The sequence below is a fragment of the Parus major genome, chromosome 5 (assembly GCF_001522545.3).
Source record: "Parus major isolate Abel chromosome 5, Parus_major1.1, whole genome shotgun sequence".
Classification (NCBI taxonomy): domain Eukaryota; kingdom Metazoa; phylum Chordata; class Aves; order Passeriformes; family Paridae; genus Parus; species Parus major.
Window position 1 is genome coordinate 57,427,343 of NC_031774.1, and position 24,893 is coordinate 57,452,235.

General features: G+C 39.0%; 1 protein-coding gene across 7 annotated transcripts in view; it reads right to left on the bottom strand.

The window, feature by feature from the left end:
* Positions 1 to 422: 422 nt before the first annotated feature.
* The window catches only part of ARID4A (AT-rich interaction domain 4A), a 45,921-nt gene continuing 21,450 nt past the window's right edge, over positions 423 to 24,893 (bottom strand). For 3 of the 7 annotated variants that reach the window (XM_033515416.1, XM_015630742.1, XM_033515414.1), the window contains 14 exons: positions 17,304 to 17,376; positions 14,928 to 15,022; positions 14,529 to 14,626; positions 12,917 to 13,145; positions 11,024 to 11,274; positions 9,516 to 9,713; positions 8,262 to 8,346; positions 7,968 to 8,112; positions 7,717 to 7,779; positions 5,572 to 6,702; positions 4,921 to 5,025; positions 3,251 to 3,466; positions 2,902 to 3,048; positions 423 to 2,469 (listed from right to left, as the gene is read on the bottom strand). In XM_033515416.1, the coding sequence (XP_033371307.1) occupies positions 2,366 to 2,469; positions 2,902 to 3,048; positions 3,251 to 3,466; positions 4,921 to 5,025; positions 5,572 to 6,702; positions 7,717 to 7,779; positions 7,968 to 8,112; positions 8,262 to 8,346; positions 9,516 to 9,713; positions 11,024 to 11,274; positions 12,917 to 13,145; positions 14,529 to 14,626; positions 14,928 to 15,022; positions 17,304 to 17,376 (2,940 nt within the window). In that variant the 3' untranslated portion in view covers positions 423 to 2,365. Of the gene's footprint in view, positions 2,470 to 2,901; positions 3,049 to 3,250; positions 3,467 to 4,920; positions 5,026 to 5,571; positions 6,703 to 7,716; positions 7,780 to 7,967; positions 8,113 to 8,249; positions 8,347 to 9,515; positions 9,714 to 11,023; positions 11,275 to 12,916; positions 13,146 to 14,528; positions 14,627 to 14,927; positions 15,023 to 17,303; positions 17,377 to 24,893 lie in introns of all 7 variants that reach the window. The other 4 variants (XM_015630743.1, XM_015630741.1, XM_015630745.1 and 1 more) reach the window with 4 other exon arrangements.

A 24,893-nucleotide genomic window follows, 5' to 3' on the forward strand; every position in this document is an offset into this window, starting at 1 on the left:
AGTGGCTTGGCACAAAGTCCCCCTTTTCCTGCTGGTTTAGTGCCAGAGTAACACCAACTCTTTTGGGGGTGAGCAGTGCAAGGGAAGCAGGTGGAAGAGGAAGCAAGGAGGAAGTTCTCCCTGTCAATGGGCTGGAATAGGTTTCCATGTTCCATGGGATCATACCTGGAGCCTTGCAAGCAGAGTTTTAAATATTCCTAAGAGACAGAAGCAGCAGTCAGCTGAGAACACACGTGGGGAACATCCAGGCCAGGGCAGCAGCTCCTCCATCCTCTGTGCTGGGAGCACCTCAGTGCCTGTTGAAGATCTCAGAGTGTGCACACAGGTTAGATATCAGAGATCTGCACAAGATGTCATTAATCCTGTTATTGCCCCGGATTTTAGATTGCTTCTGCAAATATTAAACATGTGACCCATGTTACTTCCTTTTAAATGAGTATTGCTTTTTATTCGTAGCTGTTAGAAGATTAACAAGTAAAAGTTAGCTCTGCAAAAAGTCTTTACAGTAATTTATGGAGATTAACTTTCCTATTTAGGATAAAGTCCAGACATTTACAAGAACAATCACTTAAATAAAAATAGAATATAAAGCCTATGTTTAAAACATGGCCTTTATTAGCGCTGTCTAGTGAGCTCCATATTTATCTTACATTGAAATAGTTCTGCTTTGCTTAAGAAAAGACAGAAAAAGTGCATTTACAAGAGTACTTTTTCTTTAATTTTCTGCGAAAATGGAAGGAATTGGAATCACAAGTTGACAAATGTTGTAAAATGAAATTTCAAGAAACATCAATTTTAGTAATGCTACGCCATCACTAGTGTTTCCTCCTGACCTTCTGCCGTGTGGAACCAGAATATCCTGATATACAGTCTAGAGCATCTATGTTATTACTCTACAGCATATTAAACACAGAAAAAGGGGCTCAGGCCCCCTTTCAATGTACAAACATGAATAAAAAAATTGTTTAAAAAATCACTTTTTATACATAATGTATATGCAAACTGCTTTAAATACATGGGTTTGGAAGAGCTATTTACAAACTGCATCTGCCCGTGGGACAATCCACAGGCAGAGCACACACAGTCGCGTTTACTTTATTGGTGCATCTCAACTTTGGGAGATATAAATTTATTCGGCAGTACAGCAAACACAAGAACTTGTGACAAAGCATCTTAAGGGCAACCCAATAAATTTTGTTCCTCCAAACAAGTTTAAGTACTAGGACTGCCAAAGTTTCCAAATAAAGTTTTATTTTAACCCAGATGCCTGCTGGCAGATCTGTGTGGTGGAGGATATGTAGACAGACCCATTGGAAGTACAGGTTTGGCTACTGGATAACTCCTCCTGAAGAGCCAGAACTGATAAGGATGTTTTGTCCAAAGAGTGAACTAACCTAGAATTTTATTTTTTTTTTTCCAATTTTATTAATATTTTAAAAAATACATAAAAATACAACATCCAATGTCTGAATAAATATATTTAACAAGTTGCAAGATACCTTATTTTACACAAAAATTTCAGCTTTAGAAATCTTGTTAAATAACTTCATTGTTGTTATATATTTCATTTTTCGTCTTTTTTGTAACAAAATAAAAACTCTGAAATTACATAGAAAAAAGACAAAATATTTTTGTCAAGGGATAAGATAGTCCACTGAAAACCTATTCACAATTCCACTGTAAACATTAATAAACATTAAAACATTTGCATAATTGTGTGCTCAAAAATCCTATAAAAAGTGGAAGACTTATTACAACTGTAGTTTTCAGTCAACTACACTTCCTTTCACAATTTATTTTGTCCCATTTACAACTTTAAAACTGGGCACATTGCTGAACACATACTTTGGCAGTTCTGTATAGCAAGTGCTTCCACAAAGAGGAACTACTCACCAAGAGTTACCCACAGCTCGGTGAAAGTGCAGCAGTTACTCAGTTCTTTTGGATAATACTCTGATGTCTGCTTGGTGCACTTGCTTTTTTTTTTTTATTTTAAGATCACCCTAGAACACCTGAATGCTTCATTGGACATAACTTTGCAAATTTGATAAGTGCCCTTTCTCTGTGTTAGGAAAAAAAAATAAAACAAAACAAAACAAAAAGAAACAAACAAGAAACAAAAACAAACACAATGACAAGGATGCCACGTTGTGCCTACAAACCTTCAGTTACCAATGAGCTTAAGTTCTCTGAACAGTAAATTAAACAAAAGAAGAGGGTAAGAGGGGGGAACAGGTACAGTCCAGCAGTGGAAGTGTGTACAGGATATACTTGGCAATGTCCAACCAGTTGAGTGCTTTCTGTGGCTGAATTTCAGGGTTTATGTCCATGGCAGCAAGCTGCTGGCAAGGCAGAGAAATGTTTATCACCTGCATTCCACAGCCAGCACGTTCTGGGGAGGAGAGGATGACGAGGGGCTCATTCCAGTGTCTGAGGAAGCAGATGACATGGATGCTCCTGTATGGGACACTGAACACACAGAGCAACAGTGTTAGGTTATCCAAGTACAGCTCACAAGGAAGGTTGTGTAAAAGATATCTAAACAACAGCACAGGCACAAAAAACTCATATAGAGGTTTTGCCAATTGCTTTCACTGCTCTATTCACAGACACAGGATTAGCTTTACCCAACTATTGAAAAGGCAGCTCAGATGAGTCTAATGGAAATACTTGCACCAGAAAGTCCAAGTTTCTACTGCATAGTTATAAGAGAGTCAGCAAACGTTTTTGTCAGGTTCAAGTTCCAAAAAGCCACAAATATTCTTTCTAAATACGTATGCAAACAGATGGTAACACCTTCCTTTCTTCTAAAATATCATCAGTTAATCTCAAACTGCTGTGAGTTACACATTTCCAAACAAATTAACTCCTCATGGGAATCAAAGCAAATCTCAACCTTACCTTCTCTGTCTTTCTTTTTTAATCGTTTCCTTCTCCTGTCTATGGTTGCTACTTCTGACTTCAAGGACATGTAGTATTTTCGTATCTCCTGGAGTTTTTCTTGCAGGAAGGAGATCCTTTCAGTGCTGCTCATATTGTCCAGTTCATCTGCAAGTGGAAAGAAGAAAAATATCTTTGTCAAGGTGATTTTATAAGAGGATGTAAGGCACAGCATGGAAGATAACCCATTTCCATAACTCTGCCAGGAAAGGCCCACACCTAATTTAGAAACCCAAAATTTCCATGTTTTACTTTCAGAACAGGTTTTCACACAAATTCTCTGTAATCAAGTCATTTCAAGAATCCTTACTGAGCTGGAAGCTCCATTTGTACACTCTGGGTGAAGCATTCTGGTGGTGATGCTTGTCCCTGTGTTTGTCCTTCTCTCCATCTTTGATGTGAGGAGAAATCACTCTGGCAGGGGAGCGGGAAATCTTCTGTGGTTTGGATGCATTGATGTGTTTGACAGGAGTACATTTACTGGAACTGTCCAGGACAGGGAGATCTTCACTGTCACTGCTTTGCCCTGCAGGAAAAATAATTAATTTGGATTTAAAACCTCCACCTGACATTTTAAAAATTGTGGTTATAGTAAAGAAACAATCATTAAGAAGAAAGCTGCTGCTTCTTGCTCAGAAAATCGCAAAACACACCCAAGGAATAACAATCTCAGATTCCACAGATAACCTAATCAGACACAACATGCACTGAACTCTCAAGTGTAATAATCATGGTTGGTGCAGGAGAATTCAAGAGCTGACTAGGCCTAGTTAAAAGGTAAGCCAAATTTCTTTAAAGAAATAATAAATAAATTTACCAAAATTAGAATATTAGAGTACTGATAAACTTTCTATATAAATAATCACCTATTTTAGCTTTCTAATATAAAGCAGACAGTAAAACCCTTTTCTTAGAGATTAAGCCTGGATTGCTATGGGTAGGTAGCACATGGTTGTATTTAGTTATCAAACATCTAAAGGACACATGTAAAGGAACAGTTCTGAAACATGACTACAACAACAGAAGTTCAACATGTAACAGAAAATTTTTAGCTCATATATTCAAGTATTTTAGATTCCCACAATAACTGCCAAGTTTTCCACAGGCATGTTAAATATATCTGAATAGTCTATGTCAGATAATTAGTATTTTAGTTTGATATTTAAAAACATAACAGTGTTGCCACAAAGCCAAAACCACTGATTCATTCATGCGATGATTGTTAAAAATTTTGTGATGGGACAAGGGGGAACGTCCTTAAGCTGAAAGAGGGCAGGGATAGAGGGGATACAAGACATAAATTCTTTTTTATAAAGATTGCCCAGAGAAGCTGTGGCTGCCCCATCCCTAGAAGTTTTCCAGGCCAAGTTAAATGGGGCTTGAAGCAACCTGGGATAGTGAAAGGTGTACCCATGGCAGGGGATTGGAAAAAGATGATTTTTAAGGTACTTTCCAACCTAAACCATACTGTGATTCTCTGAAAAATGAGCTACAGAAACACAAAAATCCAGATTCCTATAGCAAGTTATAAAATAGACAGATGCTTGAGAAGAAAACTAGACAAGATTCCTTTGGATGAAAAAAAAATCCATTTTGCCACATTTCAAAAATGTTGAATTTTTTTCCCAGGAGAAACACCTGTTTTAAGACTTTAAATGAGCCCTCTGCCAAATTCATAATCAATCCAATATAAAAAAATCAGCATAATGGTAAATATGCAGTAACTATTAATATAAATAATAATTTAGATGCTTTTCTTAAGTAAGTAATATAAAATAGCCAAGAGATTTCCCAGTTACACAGCTACTGCAGAGCTCAGAACACCTCTCCAGTTTATCACCAACAACCACAATGAATAAAAATGAAAAACCTTGAGAGGGGAGCCACATCCAGTGAAAATTGTAACATGAGAACTGTAGGTTCTTACACATATTTACAGGACAGGATAAGCTCCCCCCTCCTCTCCCTACAGGAACATACCTGTTCCATTCTTTTCATTTTTGGCTGCAGCACTGGTTCGCTTTGGAGTTCGCTTTTGCTTTTTTGCCAGTGTTCCACTATTGCTGTCACTGGGTCTTTTTTGACCTATAAGAGGAGAGAGAAAAAAAAATAAATTGAAAATAAAACATAAGACACTTCAAATACTTCTGCTACTAAAAAGCTCTTTTTATAAGCAACAAAGAAATCTAAAACCAGACAGGCTGAGAGACTTGAGGCTGTTCACAGCCTGGAGAAGAGGAAGCTCTGGGGAGAACTTAGAGCCCCGTCCAGGGTCTAAAGGGGCTCCAAGAGGGCAGGGTTAGATGGGATACTGGGAAGGAATTCTTCCCTGTGAGGTTGGGGAGGCCCTGGCACAGGTTGCCCAGGGAAGCTGTGGCTGCCCCATCCCTGGAGGTGTTCCAGGACAGGCTGGACAGGGCTTGGAGCAAGCTGGGATAGTGGAAGCTGTCCTTGCCCAAGGCAGAGGGCTGTAGTAAGATGGGCTTTGAGGTCCCTTCTAACCCAAATCATTCTGTGAATCTGTAACCAGCACACAAAACAGACCAGCAATTTTTAGCACAGTGACACCAGTCTCAAGACACCTTCAGCCAAGGATTAGAGCAGGGAATGACTCCTCCAGGAAATGCTCACCTTTCTCTCCCACCTCCCTCTCCTGCCCGGCCATGCTGCAATTGCTCGACGTGGTACTGGCTTCGAATCCATTGGCAGACTCACTCTCACAGAGCCCTTCTTGAGACTCTTCTGCCACACTGTCCACCTCAATGGTCATGTCACTCTCGCTCTTGATGCTGCGTGACTCGTCCTGGCTGAGGGCCAGAGGAGAGGCCACTGGGAAGCTCGAGGGGACGCCGGGGGCTAAGGCAGAGGGGGCTGAGTTGGAAGCACTGGGGTCTGGCTTTTCTGCTATTGTGTCTTCACTGCTGCTCTTCTCCTTCTCATCCAAGTCATCCAGGTCTACTTCATGGCACAGCAAGGTTTCAGGACCAATCTGAGGCATTGTGTCATCCTCATCTTTCAAGGGAACGCTCTCGTTTGCTTCGGCCGGACGTTGGAAGTTGTCATTCCTCAGTTCCGGACCGTGCGGAACCGATTCTGCCACCAGGGATGGCATCTCCTCATTTTCAGTTCTGAGTGACTCCTCAGCACTCAGCCCTCTACATTCCTCTGCTCCAGTACATTCATTGGTCCTCTCTTCAGATACAATATTTGGCACTTCCATCTCACTCTCTCGCCGATTTCTCTTCTCAGGTGATGCCTGTTCCAAAGTTTTCCTTTTCAAAAGCTTCTTATCTTTTGTGGAGAGCTCTGTTTCACTTTCAGTAGTGCTGGAAATGTCTTTACAGTCCAAGGAAGACACATCTAATCTTTCAGGTTCTGTAAGAGACTCATTTGCCACCTCTTCCTGGCTTCCTGGTGCAACCTTCGCATTCTCCAATGAGGGATCTTTTGTCTTGCTCCTTCTCCCTTTTCCCTTAGGTGATTTTTCAACTTCTCTTTTGATTTCTTCCATTTGATCCGTTTTATTCCCAAATATCTGAACAATTTGTTCACTTTCCTCAACTTCCAGTTTCAGTGTTTCTAGTGGCTGTACTTGAGTCCTGTCGTTTTCCTTCAGCGCATGAGAAATCTTTGGGTTTTCCTCATCCAGCTTCTCATCATGGAGTTTTTCACTTTTTTCCAGTTCTGAAGTTTCTGGAGAAAATTCTTCATTCAAATTCTTTTCAGATGATTCATCTGCTTCACTGTCAGATGTGCCAGAGTCTAAAAAAAAATTTAAAAAGAAACAAACAGCACCTTAAATAATTAATTGCAGCATGACTTTTTATTTGAACCTCACAAAAAGCCCAGTTTTCAGTAATCTATGGTGTCAACATCAGTTTACAGTAATAATTTTACACTTTAAAAATCCTGCATTATTCAACACACTTGCTACAGCTCTTATTTTTACCTAAAATTTCTATGAAACTGCAGTAGTGGTGGTGCATGAGTTCAGGAAGCATCTGGATGATGCTCTTAACTCAGGTGATTTAGTTGAAGTCTATGACTCTCCTACTATTATTTCCCAAATAAGCCAATACAAATAAACTACATTTTATTGCAGCAAAAATAGTTTTACAGATTCCCCTGATCTCATGGATACTGCCTCTCCCATATGACACACTTCAAGACCAAAAAACAATACTTGTCCCTTCCATGCAGAGAAAAAAACCCAGCCCAAACCCAAAAAATAAAAACCTTCTAAACCCCAATACGGACATGTCATTGCTAAACTGTTGTACAAATGATGCACCACGCAGAGAGCAAGCATTAGTACATTACCAGAAGATTATTCAGGGACCTTTACTAAAATGAGACAGTGATTTCACTTCAGTTCTTGTTCAGAGAGGCTTAGAAATACCAAAGATGTGCTGCAATTTGTGTATAATTAACAGCTCTGCTGGATGATGGAGTATTGAGGTTGAGGACTTAATTAGCACAATAAAGACCATCATTATAGCACTGGATTTGGTCTGTTTAGGGCTGAAAGGCTCTGGCTGAAGAACATGGAATGACTTGTACAGTCACTGCTCTTCTGTGAGCAAGCTGTGCTCCTCAGCAGTGTCAGCTCAACTGCTTACTTAATAAAATTTACAAGGAGAAAAGAAAAAAAAGAACAAACCAAAAAAACTAACAAAAAAGAAGGTTAAAAAAATCCCCAAAAAACAAAAAAAAAACCAAACCTCTTTTCAAAAAGGTACTGAAAAAGCCTCCAAAGCATACACAGGGATCACTCACCGTTTGATCCTCTATCAGAATCAAACATTCCTGAGCTACGTCTGGTCTGCCTGCGAGGTGTTGCTAAAATTAAAATCGAAAGAATTAATTTGTATGGAGAGGAAGGAGCGCTGAGCCTTGCTGCTGTGGAGCTGCCAGGAGCAGGAACCTCAGAGCTCACATGCAGCTCCAGGCCACCACACCACGCTGGGCTCCAGCTGGGAATGGTGGGGAGCACACGCTGCTCCCTGCACCTCTGGAGCCAGATTTACCTTCGCTGTTGGGCGTTTTGGGGAGGCTGCAGGTCGTGTTGGATGGGAGAGTGGATTTCAGAGGGGGCCGCCCACGCTTGGATTTTTGTTTCTCCTCGTCCTTCTTCTCGTCCTTTTCACCATCTTCTTTATTCTGCAGGGGAAACTGGATCTTTTATTAATGTTTCACTACTGATTATCGAACTTTTTGCTCTATTAAAAACTAGACTGTGGACTGAATAACTATTTTTTTTTTAACAGGGACAGTGCTAGTCATTAAATACAGTACTACAACAAACATACTGAAATCATTACTTTTGTTTTTTTCTTTTGTTTTCTCTTTGGTCCTCCTTTCTCCACTGGCCAGATAATCCGATCAGCTTTCACCCATTCATCATACCTGAAAGGGAATGACAACATGCTGTTATCACTGCACATAAAAATGTTGTTTGAATATGAGGAGTAAAAGACTTGAATTGCACAAAATATTTATTAATGAGGTAGGAAAATGCCCAAACCATGTTGAATGTGGCTCACAGCACCCTGGGATAGTGGAAGGTGTCCCTGCCTATGGCAGGAGGGTGGAATGTGATGGGCTTTCCTTTCCAACCCAAACCATTCCATGACAGCAGAGCATGTATTTACAACTCATGCAGTATCTGGCCTTAGAAAGGTGAGTGACATTTCCAGTCCATAAAAAATCCTTATTGCATGAGGGAATGAAGGTACAAATTCTTCCCTGTCTCTCACCAGCAAAGCACTGGAACACTCACAGGACTGAGTCAGCTCTGAAGTGTCAGATATTCCATCATACACATAAGACAGTCTTCATCACACCATGCCTCAGCAGGAAAATGTACTTTTCTTTTTAAAAGGTAAAGTTTTTAAATTATGGCAACAAACAGGATGAGATTCTGAAAATCACAAACACACTAATGTCTCCTCAAAATGTCCTAAAGGCATTAATAAGGTAAAGGGAACTTGTAAATATTTGGGGAATATTGCCACACTCAAACTTCATGTTGCCACGTAAAGAAATTTGCTTATGGATTTGGAACACCACAAGTTATATACCAGAAGAATATAAAGTACTATAAAGACTGGCTGCCAGGAGAAGCATTTTTACAATCACAGTTAACATTTGTCCTGGTTTAGGGCAAATTTGGGAGAAAAACCCAGGACACATTCAAAACAAGAATGTATTTTGTTGCCAAAATTCCAGAGCTTAATACACTGAACTGTAAATATCTTCACTGTTATCAATGACTCCCTTAAAGGGAAGTTTGCTAGTGCTAACACTGATAGACACATAAATATCAGGAATGCTCCTGGAAGGGGTGAGGATTACTAAGGCAGATGGATACTTGGAAAAATACAAGTATATTCTGACATTTCAATGCAACACCACGAACAAAATCACCAACACTGAAAAGTGAAGAAGCCAGAGCCTCTTATTTAGATAATTCAATATGGCACTGACCATCTCTTGCTTTATTTTCTTAAAAAGAAAAATTTCTTTTGTAAATAAGCCTTTGAACAAAGAAATGAAAGACAATTTGTTATCCTCACCTCACATTCCAACCGTAGTAATGAACTAAGTATAAAACCTCTCCATCATCAATTTCTGTGCTTTTAATACTGGCTTCATAAATTTTTTGAGTCTTTCCACGTCCATATTTTACTTTCACTTTGGTTCCAGTCAGGCAGGGTTCTGTGTCCTCCTCATCCTCTTCACCTTCTGATTCTCCTTTGTTCTCAATTTCTTCCCTGCAGTAAAATGTATTTGAGATACCCACTAATTAGTGACAATCATATTTTAAAATTTAAAGAGAGTAGTCAAGATAGAAAAAGGCTGCAAGAAAAAAAGTAATTCATTTTCTGCACCCTGTCCTGTCTCTGAAGCTTGCTCAGAAACAGATTTTTTAAATCATGAACAAAACTTAGGGAGACTAGAGCTAAGTGCCAAAAATATCCAGAAACTTTTATTAAAATTTAAACACAATTTATAAAGCGTACAACTACCTCAAAGCTTAAAAAGTATTTTCTAAATTAATATTTTGATAATACAAAGAGGAAGGAAAGTGAACTCAGTGTGTGTCTCCTAAACAGCATAGGAAGAACTAACTTCAGTTTCTGAAATATTTGATTTTGACACATTATTTATAAAAAAAGGTACTTTTACAATTGGCTTAACATGTGACAGTTTATTAACTTCACATAAGTTTGAGTTGCCATCACAGTGATCCTCTCATGGACACAAACACCATTCCATTGGAAAAAAACTTGATCACAAAACTGTTCAGCCAAGTGTCTGTACAGCTCTTATTAGATACATCCACCTCTTATTATACCTTTAGCTACTGTTAAAATATTATACTCAAATGTATTTTAAAGAACTACAGTCTAACCTATTTTTAGCTATAATTCATCCCCTATTAAAGGGAGAATTTAGCATAATTTAGAAGTTACTCTACAAAAAAGTCAGCAAGAAATAAAATACTAGAAAGGACTATGGGTTTGCTTTTAATGCAATAGATTTGCTGGCCTTAGTGAAATATCAATTATCTTGTGGCAAGCAACTCAGAGGACAAGTAACACCCACACAGCCTAAAGAAAACTCTTTGATGCCTTGATCATCTGACACACAACAGAAACAAGGAGCCTGCAGCTTCACCAGCCATCAGCAAACCCTTAAAAGCACAGCAGAAGAGAGATTTTTACCATTTCTGTTTCAACTGCCCAGGGAAGTGTCTCCAAGCTGTCCCCATCCTCACAGCACCTGGCAGACTTAAAGCCAGGTCAGTTTGGTGTCTGGTGGTATTGGTGTGATAAAACACCAACACAGTCTTGGCAAGTAAAATGACAGTGAAAAATACTGCCTGGCATTAAGCACAAAAAGATGCTTCCAGAAAGTACAGCAGGCTCTGAAATAAAATGTTCCCTTCCCTGCCTGCCTGAGTGAACGACGTTTCTGATTTTCACACTTCAGTAAGATCAAGTCTGTGTCCTCCTGCCTGGAGAACAGCCCTGTCATGGCACAGAGAAATTCAAAGAAGGTGATACAAGTTAGTGTTTACCTCTCCCTCTGCCTCTCTTCCTCATCATCTGACTCTTTATCAGAATCCTCCTGTTTTTTAATTTTCTTCTCTTTTTGCTTTGGTGTGCTTTTCTTCCCTAGTGGAGTTTCATTTTCTTTCTTTTCTGCATTCTCAGGTGTTTCCTCTACATCTTTGTTTTCTTTGTTATTGTCTTTTAATTTGTCTTGGGTTTTATCCTCTTCACCATCTTTTTTAGCAGGGGCTGCATCACGGGCAAGTCTTCTTCGTCCCTAGAATACAAATAAGATCAATTTAATGACTCCTGTCACCTGCTTTGTCCATAACCTCTCCAAATCTCAGCAAGAAAGTGAGACATGCAACTCCTGTAGAAAAGAAAGGCTGGAGATGACAAAAAAGCATAAAATATTCTAAAATGGTAAAATTAAAGCTTTAAATTTTTATATCTGCTTCACTTGGAATAATGAGGATGAGTTTCTGATTAACTGATGGAGGCTTTCAGGACATTTGTTTTGACCTGCAATGTTTGTTGCTCTGAGGGGGCCAAAATGTCTTGTTCACCTACAGCAAGAGCATTATTTGAAGTGCTTGTGTTGGAGTACTGAGAAGAGGCATCTTCCCCTCAGCATCTTCAATCCTGACACTCACCTGTGGACAGCACAGGCAGAAATTTGTCAGCTTTCAAAAAAAACTCTAAGTATCCCATTTTTAAAAGGCACTTTGAGTTCCCAGGCAGTTGCTGCCTGGGACTATCTGCAACTGATTCTTAGAGAACTAGCAGAGGATTATAATTTAAATTATTAAAAGTCTCTTGATAGGATTATTGCTTTTTAATCAGAACAAAGAGCCAATTATTAAAAAAAAAAATCTTTATTTTTTTATCCTGTGTTCTCAAAAAGAAAACTAACTCAAAAATAAATAAACAAGCTAAGGACAAAGCTAATGTCATGTCAGGGAGTTCACTGAGGCTGATGCAGCTTAGAACAAATGAGCCACTTCCATTTAAATAGAAATATAATACATAATAGAAGTCTCAACTTGTGTTTACACCATGTCCTTTCATCTATTAATTTATAGGACCATAATTTGCTTCTTGCTTTGCAAGACAAGAACTTTAACAGAATAACTTAGTTGAACAGAATTTTTAGAACTTGAACAATTTAAAAGCAGCAATTCTTGTCCTTTAGTAGTCATACTCTTATTAAAGAACATAAAATGTTCTTTTAACATAATGGAGTGCTACAGTCATATTCCAATACCTTTAAAGTACTGTCTGTATTCCTCATGGTGTTTAGTATCCTCCAGCTGATGGGCTACTGATCTGATCTATACAGCTACAACCCTCATAATAATACAACCCTCATCTCTACAGCATTTAATGACAATTGAAGGCTAAATTTAACTGTTCCTCACTCTGCTTTTGTCTATATACTCTAATATTTGAGTGTTTCTTCTGTCAGAAGAGAGACTTGTGATAAAAACCAACTCAGAGGAATGAGTCTTCCTTTGATTCTTAGATCCATAGCAGGTTTTTGATATTCCTGTTTCTTGCTAGAAGGCTCCAGGTTCCACGTGCCTGTGGAAATCCTCACCCACAACCAAGACTGTCCTGCTGTGTTTCACTATCCTGATGATAACCAGCCCCAAACAGCTCCTGAGCCATCCCTGAACCACAGCACATCCAACTGAGCCTGAGCAAATCCCATGTGTGGTGAGGAATATGAAGGAATAATCAAAACTTGACTGTGTCCAGGTAGAAAAAATTAACAATTAACACTCACAGAACTCCACACTTGTACCAGTGCACCAATTCCAACGTGCAGCTGCTCCACAGGGAAAACTCATTATGGAAACTGCTCACTATACAAAAGGGCTTTGTTAAGGACTAAACACAAATCACTTCAAACCACTCACCCTTGGGGATCTTAGCTCAATTTCTTCTTTCTCACTTTCACTGCTGGAATAATTTTCTTCTGCTTCTTTTTTAACTTCTGTTGGGGGCATTTTTTGTTCCTCTTTCACACTTTCCTCCATTGGTTCCACGTGTTTCTGTGTGTCTTCTACCACTTTTGGTTCATTGTGATGGATGGTCCTAAACTGAATGTTTGCAGAACGGCAGTACTCTTCAAAACCATAAAGATACCTACAGAAACAAGGAAGGTCCCATTTATATTTCTATTTGTATTATGGTTTATTTTCTATTTAATGAAGTACATGAACCTATTTTCCTTCTCAGTAACTTCAGGAAAATAATAATAATAATAAAAAAGAACAACCAAACAAACCCAAATAAATGAAAATATAAATGCTAGAGATGATTTTGAAGTGAAACAATTTCAAGTCAAATGCTGAAAAAGAACACAGAGAGGTGCTTCCCACGTATTTAACTTCATCCCCATCCAGTGAAGAATTAGTGACAGTAATACCATGCATGACCTTGTTCTCTGGAAACTGCCTGTGCACACTCTAATCTAGTTATAGGTGAGAGAGGCATGAATTAGCTTATTCCTCAAAAAATTAATATGCAAGTTAAAACACACTATCACAACACGTTTTCTTGTGTCCAAACAACATCATCATTATTCACTGCAACAGCAACCCAGTACACATTTACCAATTACTCTTGCCAGGATAAACACTCTTCTCTGTAAAATACAGACCTTAAGCATGTGCCCAGTTCAAATCCCACTGAAGATAGTCTCAATATTGTCATCTTCATCGACATTAATGAGTTGAGTCATCCCTATTTCCAAATTTCCTTAGGTTTGAGTTAAGAGAACCTCATTCTTCTCTTTTACTCAAAAAGCTCAACTGTTTCTTGTCAAACTTCCAGGAGGATAAATAATAAAAACAATTTTAATTTAGAAAACAAGCTTGGAAAATGTCAGTCCTGAAAGGTTTCCAATTGAAAAGTTACAACACAGTTGAAAAGCGAGGGTCAGAAGAAAAAGATTCATTAATTTGTCATTTTAAGTAATGATTTTATTATTTAATAACTGTCACATCTACCATAGCAATGCACACAGTTCAGCCCTAAAGTCATTATTCTACAAATTCTGCAAAGATTATATGGAAATATACAATCTGAAACATGTTTTTTTTTCAGTCAACACCTTTCATGAAATTAAAGCAACTGGTATAAAATTTTCTTCAATGCACATGAGATCTAAAGATTAAGGAGTCTGTTACTGTTAATTGCCTGAACTTGCAAAAATGAATCTGCTAAAGTTTATTTTATAAATTTTATTGGTGTACTGTGAAATGCCATCAGCACACAAAAAATGTGAAAGTTTCTTGGTAAAAAAAATGAGCAGAATTCTGATGTATTGGAGCAACAGGAACTTACAGCCCTGAGCACTCCCTCCTTTCCTCCACATCAGCACTGGAAAATGCTCATAGCTGTTCATTAACTGAAGAATATCAGCTGTTGTCCACAACTATCAAAAATCTCTTGAATATTGTACATGCTACATCTAGGAAAAGGAAAACAGAAGTGTTTTCACCATTATCCAATATAAGAACTTACTTTCTATAAGCAGTTTTTACATTGTAGGAAGCAGCCGAGTTCAAAATAGGAATGCCAAGGTCCATATAAATTTGCTTCCATACAGCACCACTCTCAATCTTTGAGGGAGAAAAAAAAGAAAAAAGAAAGTTTACAGGTTTTGTTAAATAAGAACATTATGAAATAATATCTAACAGAGCTAAAAGCCAAAGCATTTTATAACCACAGAACACTTTGGGTTGGAAGGGACCTTAAAAAACATCCAGTTCCAACCCCATGCCATGGGTCCTTCCACTATCCCAGATTGTTCCAAACCCTGTTCAGCCTGGCCTGAACACTTCCAGGGATGGGGTATGCCTGGGCAATCATTTATAGATACAAATGAACAGAAATTTAGCTCAGGGAACATCCAGCACTTACATTGTCACACCCACCCTGCTGATAAACCAGCCTAAAAAGTTTGAAGAGATTAAGGTCCTTGTAGCCCAAAACTGGTGGTTTATTGATAGGAGTACCTGAATAAAATAAAACAGAAAAAAGTTTTAACACCAAGTTGCATCTTCCATTCCTTTATCACATATTTGATTACAAGTATTCTTCTGCATTTTAAAATCTGTATTTAATGGCTTAAAGTACATTCTCAAGTCAGTAAATTCCAATCACCAGTTAAGGCTTCACCCTCTTTTGAATGCATCACTATCTCTGAGTGGTTTATCAGCCTCCCAGGTTTATTAACCCCCATCCACCTGGCTGCACCCCACTGCTCCTCTTGTGAGCAGGGAGAACAGCCAGAACTGCAGGAAGCTCCAGAGCACACCTGAGGAATGCTGGAATAGAGCAATGTGTGAAGAGATTAACTAAAAATCTGTGGGCTGAAAGGAACGAGGAAGAAACAGAGATGTTGGATTAGGAAGAGACTCAGGCAAACTGTCAGAATGTGGAAAAGCACAAGGCCATGACCAGACATGAATATTTGGGATAGTTCCAGGGAAAAAAAAAGAACTCAAATCAGCTGAGTGGCAGTGACATAAAGAACAGTAATTATCTGCAAAAGGAGAAACCAAAAGTGACTTGGGGCAAGTGGCTGCATACGTAGACAGTAATCCTCCCAGCAAGGAAGAACCAAACCTCCTCCCTCCCTGCTGCTTCATATCTTCCCTCATCTTCATACAATTATATTTAGAATCATTAAAATAATTTTATAGGACTTTGGGAATACTGTCATGATTCTGTGAATCAAAACATTTATACTGAGAGAACAGAATGTAGAACAAATCTGGTGGGAACAGAAATCTTCCTATAAGGACAGAGAAGGAAAATAAAAAGCAAACAGACAGGGAGAAAGTTCCAGTCCTGAAAAAGTCCTGCACATTGCTCAGTTCACATACTGGCTTAAAGAATATTTCATGGACTGAGTCTTCAAATTCAGTACACAAATGCTTTCTCCTTTTGCCTTCACAAGGTCCTGACATCGTTACTTGTTTTCTAGTCTGTGAGTGTTTAAGAAGGAGAATGAGAAAGGAAGAAAACAGGAAAGTGAGAAGAATCAGGCTACGTGAAAGGAAAACTCTGGATTAGCCCAGCAGCAGAGTGATTTCTTTTTTTCCCCCCCAACTTAGCCTTTTATTCCCCTAAGGCAGCTTATTCTCCAGAAACACTGGTTATATACACAGGAGGCCTTCAAAATTATATTGGATGAGCTCCAGAACACTTTGCTATAATACATGCTCAATTTCTAAACCTATGATAAGAACTGGCAATATTGAACAGCTTTTGAATTGTTCTTTTATGATTCTGTGGTCTAGAACAAACCTCATTAGGAGGCATACAGACCCTCTTACAAAGGCAGCTTGATTTCCCCATTAACAACCTCTAACCTCCCCCCCTCAAAAAATGAAAGGGGCAGATATTCAGACTCTGCAAGTACTTCATGTTTTTTATCCTTAGCTCTGGTTGTTTCAAATTCAAATAAACCAACATTTGCTGCACTCTGTGCTGCTATGGAAATTCATTCAGGCAACTGCTGTCAAGAGAAAAGATTAAAAAAAAAAAAAGAGAAAAGGGCAGTAGTTACACCTGTAATCTACCTCACACCAAGGCTACTGCAGGATGAAAATGGTATTTGAAATACAGGATTGAAATGGTGACTTCATGAGTAAAATTAATCAAACCAATATAGTCTAAAGGACAAAACTCTGTAGGCTTGAATATATATTTTTAAAAAGGAGCATAAAGCCTCCATTTCAGTGTCAGTCTCATCACAACTGCAAATGCCTTATGCAACAGCAGCTCTCCCAAGTCAGCAGGTACATCCAGCTCCCTATGTAGAGCACGTGCACTTCTGATACAGCTCTGAAGCCAAGACTTCAACTATTGTAATTTACCAAGTCTCACTCAATTCTGTGAAAACAGAGCTTTAAAATAGACTAGTTTATTGTTCTAGCTACAGGAAAAAATAGAATCTTTTAAGCTGTCTCTTCAAGTATCACTGCTCCATTTGTGCACGAAGACTTGAGGATGGCACATCTCCATTCTCTGCTGGTTGGATTTCACCATCCGTGGACAGACTCCACAGCTTCCAGCCTGGGATTAACAGCAGCAGAGCTGTCAGCCATGGCTGTCACAACCAGAAATCAACCATGGGCTTATTGAACAGGCCTTGTGAACATAAAAAAGGCTTTGTGAAAGCAAAACAAAACCAAAACACCTCAGGGAGGATTTAAGTTCCCTTTGAGTGCTTTGCCATTAAAGAAGTAAACAGGAGATAAAAAAAAAAGGAAGAAAATTCAGCATTACCTCTGTCTTCCATAAACTTGTAAAGCTGTTGGAGGAAGTTGTCCCTCTCTTCAGGATCAAGCTCTTCCTCAGGCTGTGGAAATAAATGCAGTCATAAATGAAAACAGCAAATATGCAAAGTAACCATTTATTTGTACAGAGCAAGAATTAAACCCAAACCACTTCCCATTTGGCCCTGAACCCATATAATGGTGAAATATGCAGAAAACAAAATTTACTCAGGAAGACTGAAGTGGTACCTCAGGAGGAAAGAAAGGAAATGCAGGTCAGGGAAAGCACCAGCCCACAACAGAATGAATGAGTGACCCTCAGAAAGAAAACACTAATACACCTAGCATATCTGCCTAACACAGAAAAGGTCTGGTATTTACAAGACTGAAAGAATTCACAGGAATTCCAGGGGGGCTTTTGGTTCAGTTCTGTTTGTTTAGGGCTTTTTTTGTTTAACTCATTTTCCTTATCCCAACTTTAGCTCAGGTAGCAGAACAATTCTTTCTCCAACAGTACCTGCTGGAGATGCTCCAGACAGTATTTGTTTTGTAATTAAGCTCCAATGCTTGATTTCAGCTTATATTTGGAAACACCTTTAAAGTCACTTCTGTAATTTACTATTATTATAAATTCCTTAGTCTTACCTTTAAGACTTAAAGCCTCAAAGAGATAAACATTTACTAACTTTATGGCAAGGAATCCACAGCATGAAATAAAGATATTCCTTCCCTTCCAGCGAAAATTATTTAAAATAAAGTAAATTTATTGGGAGGTGGAAGGGGTAGGTAGAGAAAATAATGTCTATGTATCTTTGTGGAATTCTGAGATTCTAGCAGAGACAAAAAAAAAAAAAAAGAAAACCTTTTCCCTGCAATGCTTTCTGCATGCCACTTTCTTCCTGCCAGCCTGGCAGTTTGCACAAGGCAGGCTGCAGCTGTCTTGAAGGAAAGACGTACAGTACGTGTCAAAAAATCTCATCATTACATTATTAAAAATAACAGGAAAGTGACAAGCAATTCCAGAAGGAAACCAGAACAACAATTTAGATTTCAGTCATCTCTGCATTCTGTAAACTTTAAGCTTCAAGGCAAGGAAATAGGCAAGGAAATGGGGATGTACATGCTAGTGCCTCGCTAACCAGCAAGCAATCTGCCCAGCATCAGAATGAATCCCAGCCCTGCCTGCTTCACTGAATTCTGAGCTTCTGAACCCAATAGGGCTCAGCTACAATCAGAAATACACAATATCTGTGTCTTCACTAATTTTTCTTCAGGAATAACTGGAGGAAATTAAATGTGTAATCACAACACTGTACAGCATCGGTTACCATTTGCTCAGCACATTTACAGGGATTATATAAGGAGAGACAGTTATCTATAGAATTAGCATGCTCTTCCAGGTTATCAAGTGAAGTATTGCTATAGAAACCACAGCTCTTTTCTCCCCATCTAGACTGCAAAATAACTTCAAGATCGAGAAATTTCTACCATCTACTGTAATGTTTACTGACTGAAGGCAATACGTGCAAACTGTGCAAACTAAATACATCTAATAACAGTAAACATTCAGAAATATTTCTGAATAGTTGAATTAAAGCCATTTCTTCTGTGTGGGCACAATGCCAAACCAGAACTGTGGGTCAGAACAGCAGAAATGTAGATTAGAAATAGTGATATATATTGCAGCCAGAATTTAACCCTTCCACTGAGACCCAGTACTTTCAGCTGAAGAAAAGCAAAAAGGAAAGATGAAAAGCATTATAGGGTGGGGGCATAAAACCTGGCTGCAGTAATCATCCACCAGTGTGAGATATCCCAAATTCTGCACCTGCTTCTCTCTGTTGATAGTGTATGAGCCCCTTGACAGAGGGAGTCTGAGCTGTGCCTGGTACTGATGCCAGAACAGGCACCAAATCCTTCTGAGAAGTCACTTGAGTAAGACCTGAATGACTGTCACCATGGAATAAATCATGGATCAGCTGCTTTTTTGCTTCTGGCCAAAATGAGAAAGACCTTCCTGCATATGCTTAACTGCAACATGAGGATAAAATGTCATTTTTTTACTAGGATTATCTGTTTGGAAGTGGACATTGAAGAATTCCCAGGAGTCTCTGCTGTTCTGAGTTAGAGCTGAGTTTTACTTTAAATATATCAGCCATCACAAAATCATAGAACAGGTTGGGGTGGAATGGACCTTAAAGACCATCTAGTCCCATCTCCTCTGCCATGGGGGTTCATCTAAGCTGCTGTAAATCTGCACCCAAATCAAGGACACACCTGAGAAATGCTGATGCCATAGCCCGTGATCATCATCAGTCCATTTGAGACTGGGCATAAATAAATTCACAGTTATAATTGTTTAAAACCAGTTACTGAAGAGAGTTCTGTCTCTCCATTTCATTTTTTCTTATACAGATATTGCAAAAAGAGGGAGACTGTAGCCAAAGGTAAGTACAAGTGAGAGGCAAAACAACACAAAAATTTTAAGTTGCCAGAGTTCAAAACTGAGACTTTTCTGCCGTTCATCCAATAGCACAGCTAAACGCAACATGAGAAAAACTTTTCCATTTCAGGATGAGAGGCTGAATTTCATTTAAATGAAAATTAATAAAAATCTCCAAGATGCCCCTTTTCTAATCGAAAGTCTCAAATTATATGGGTTTGTAATCTTATTCCTCCTTTCTGACAAACAGGCCACATCCATTAGAGAACACTGGAAACAGTAAAACAATAAAATCAACAATGAAGATTATCTTTGTATAATGGCCACCTTCCTTTCCTAACTCAATTTCTTATTGCATTCCAAGCAATGCTATCAGCATTTGTGTGTTTTCTGGAACTATATGGCAAGCACACAGAAATGTGCAGAACACTCATAACTGGTTTTGCCTCATTTGGTTTCAAGCCACCTAATTCACCATGAGCTTTACCTCTGTCCTTAGCATGATTTTAAACAAGAATGTGGCTCTGTTATCCTGACTCATCATTTACTCTACAGAAAGATGTTAAAGCTTCTGTGGGTGCCAACCTTTAGAGCTGAGTGGGAGCACAAAAGATGAAATAGTTTCTTCTACAAAAGAAAGAATGAATCTCTACCTCCAAGCACGTACACCCTGAACTCAGGCAATCCGAGGTGGAGCTACCAGGGACAGATCTTTCTTTTATGTTATAAATAGACTGACAAGACCATAAATGCTCCTCTGAAAGAAATGCAGGTGAAGAGGAAGAGCAGCATACACAGGATTTGGAGTTCAGAGGAGGAGATGATCAAGACAAGCTGCCAGAATTACAGTTAATGTAATTTTGTTGCTTCACAGTACTTCAATGTGATTTCATCACTTGCACATTTGCTTTCTAATGCCAAGCTTGAAAACTAATTAAGGAAATGACAAGAATTAAACTGATTGCAACAAGTTAACAGCTTGAAACCACGTGGAGATGAGCATGGTCTTAAAATGTTAATTTGTACCAACAAGAACCAGAAATTCCACAAACCAACAATGACTCACTCCAGAGCTGCGCCTCAGTTTGCAACTTCTCTTGGACTGACATTCTGAGAATGCCTCTTTGCATAAAACTGTGAGCAAGAAAGCCTTTAAAGAACATTTGTGCATGGCATGATGCAGGCTGTGCTTCACAGTAGCCAGAACTCCTACAAATGCACACATGCATGAGAAGGAGGATTTGCTAATCGATGTTCAGCTATTTTTAAAGACTATTCTGTGCATTACACATCACAGCTGCTTAGGGGGTCTTAGACACATAAATCAAATAATCTTAGAATGGTTTGGATTGGGAGGGACCTAAAATACCATCTTGTTCCATCTCCTGCCATGGGCAGGGACATCTTCCACTAGACCAGGCTGCTCCAAGCCTCATCCAACCTGGCCTCGGACAGTCCCAGGAATGGGACACAGCCACAGCCTCACCATCCTCACAGGGAAGAATTTCTTCTTAATATCTAATAAAACACTTCTTTCTGGATATCACCCTTCATTAACTCTGAAATGACCGTTTTCCTGTATTTAACTTCCAGTCAGCTATTTCAATGTTATTTTAAAATACAAATAGGTTGCAACTGACATAGCAATTTGGGTATGATTTTATGTGATTTCCCCCACAACTACTTAGACCAAAGCCTACACAGGGAACAAACATTATTTTGAAGCAAAATGTAAATATTTTAATAGTTGACTACTGATTATTTGTAGGAATTTCAAGCCGCCTAAAACACATAATGGATTTCTCATCCTTCCTTTATGGACTTAATGCTAATAAAATATAGAGTAACAACTTATCATGAGAACTGAAATCCTTGCTTATTTGCAGAATAGGAACATTGGAAAATGCCTCTGGCATCTTCCCTTTTCAACAATGTAAAGTAACTGTGACTGATTTTTTTTGATGCTGTTGTGAGGCACAAACCTCAAAAAGGTTAAATGAATGCACCTCATTAAACATACTACACATACATCCTCCAGGTGACTGCCAGAAATAAGACTTGAAGAAATTCCCTCCTAGCAAACACCTGGAGGTGCTACAACTCTTTCCTCAATGAGCCATGGAGACCAGCTAGCTGGAATATTTTTCTGAAGAAATTCCTTGCCTTTACTCTGGTCTTAAGTGAATGTATCTTTTAAGAACATATACTGAAAAGATATTTGAAATAACTACATGTTAAGATCTTCATTCTAATGGAATCAGAATGGCTCACAGGGAGACAGAGTCAAAACCAAATGCTGTTTACACATTCCCTTGTAAAACAGAGAGTATTTGAATATTTAAGCTTGAGAAACAAATGTGATGGATCACAGTGGATTCCACAGCTTCTCCTACCAGCACGTTTACCTGTCTGGAATCTTCCACTTCACTACCTTATGTTTAGATTAGATTCTTCTTTCTTCTTCCCTGACAGAACAACTTAAATACAAGCAAATACAGTAGTAGATACAACCTGTTTTAAATAAAAATCAGGTAATGGTCAATGTTCCAAAAGCTTTTGTTTCTATGTGGAGATACTTGACTTAAGATCTTCTCTTTCCTTGTAGCTGCAGTGCATAGACTGCCAAATGTACTTTCCAAACATAGCTGACCATCTTATTCTGACATGTTGAAAACTGGTTAAGAAGCAAAAGCAGTATCCAGATTTTTATCTAGATTCAAATTAACTGAATGATTCTTTTAATTTTCATTCAATAAAGAATTTTTTCTGTAATACCTCTGGATTTTTACACTTTTGATGAAATGTGTTATTAAAACTTTAATTGCTAATGGAAAATAATCCTGAGTTGTACCACTCTATCATCAAAATTCCAGCAATTTGAACATGCTGAGTAGCTCTGTGTAATGCAATCCCTGTTAGAGGCCATGACAAGCAATTTCCACATTGTCCTCCTTCCCAGTCAACTCTGGACCACACAAGTCACTCTCCACGGGTGAGGAGGAGCACCAAACCAACACCATGTTTGTTCCCCCTCCTTAGCTTACAAAAGCCATGTAAAACCTGGAAACCTGGTGGTACCAATTCTCCCACCTCTTAAAGATGTCATAAAAGGCAACACACTCAGAAAGACAGTTTCTGCCAAAAAAAAGTTGCAGATTTTTAAGCCAGCTACTGGAAAAATGACACGATCTAATGTCACCAGCTACAACAGATCTCACTGCTCCATTATCATTATAAAAGATCCTAATTCAGAAAAATAGTATCCCTTCCATTCCAGAATTAGACTTTTTTGACTGACTTTATCCTGTGATTATATATTAAGTAGGTCTGTGTCCATTTGATTATTTAATGATGGCCTATCATGGCTGGGCAGCAGCTGGACAGGCCCTGACAGCAAAGCTGCTGTGCATACCAAAAGATGGGAAAGGGGGAAAATAAAGTATTTTTATAATCTCACTCCCATCTCTAATAATATAACCGATTACAGTTCTAAAACAAAAAGTCCACTGAGAATGTTCTGGGAGAGGATGGACAGGAGCTATTTTTTGACCTTGATTAGTAAAAGGAAGCACTCTGTGTAAAATGTAAAATATCAGTAATGCAACATCTGTATTCAAATACAGGCAAAAAAAACCCCAATCATTCACTTGTCGATTCTCTCTGTGGCCAGTATTACTGCCTTTATGGGAGAAGAAATAGAAATTCCTTAAATTCCCTAAACGTTGTCTGTTGCAATATCTAGCACGGCCCACAATTAAAAATATGTATTCTAACAGCTGAACCAGGAATTTGATTTAATGGGCCATCATGACAGTTCTGCTCTGACATTATCTAAAAAGATTCGTATCTACCCTCTGCTACACAGCTTCAGCATGAAGATGCTCACCTTACATTCCTACTTGTCACCTGGAAATAATGGATTCCACAGCTTCTCCTATCAGCACATCCACCTGCCAGGAATCCTCTGCTTCACTATTTTACATTAACATCATTCTTTAAAAATAATCTCTATTTCTTTTACAGGAATGCCTTTTTTTATTTTTTTTTAAACAACCAAGCTTCCCCCTCCCCCTTCTTTGTTTGAAACAGACAGCATTTTATGCAATAGGCATGAAAAATGATAATAAAATGGGTACTAGAAAACTAGTACAGCAATCCTTGATTTTCAGTGACTGATACTCAAATTTTAACCAATGTTAATACAGACAGAGCAATACAGACTGCAACAGTTCACACCCTGCAAAATGTGGCCTATTCAGTCTTTTTCACTGCAAACACAGGGAAAAAACCCAGAGGATTTTACATTTCTGCACACATTTATCTCAGATTTATCTTATCACACCATCATTCTTATACAGCCATCTACTCCATTTTCCAAAACACTGATATCCAAACATAAAATTCACACCTAAAAATAGATTCTTATTGTTTTTTTTTTTTTTTTTTACCTGGAAAGATCTCCCCTGGCTGCAAGCTCCACCAGACAGTTCCCAGAGCAGAAACCCAAGTCAAACCCCCATCCCCAAACAACACGTTCACATCACAGATTCAAGCACACGATCCTTACCTAGCAGCTGCATTCTTTCAAACGTAAAATGGTTTTACTTCCTTTCTATCTAATCTGCCCACTGCCTGGACATATTTTCAGCCTGACTTCCAAATATTCGCTCTCTCTCTCTCTCCCCGCGCGGCGGCCGCGGTTAACCGGCATTACTTACATTCTCTTCCGCACGGAAAAAAAAAATTAAAAAAAAAAATAAAAAAAATTAATAAAACGAACTAGTAATACTAGGGAGAACGCGAGGCATTAGATGAAAGGCAGAGAGGGAAGGGCCAGCCCATCTCCGAGCCCCCGGCCAGCCCCGGCTCCCGCGGCCGCTCCCCGCGCCTGCGCCGCGCCCGCTGCCGGTTGCCCTGGGAACGCCGAGGCCGCCGCCAAGCGCCATCGGCCATTCCGTGTGGGAAGGGAAGGCACGGGGAAGGGAAGCGGCGTTTGACCTTCCTCCCGACACACAGCCCGCACTGGGGGTTCACGGCTCCTGTTTTCGGGGGATACTGTGAGAACGGCCTGATGGGGAAACAAATCCCGCAGTGCCTGCCCTGCCCGCCCCCCACCTCCGCCCATGCTTCTAAATCCAACATGCAGGTTACAAGCAG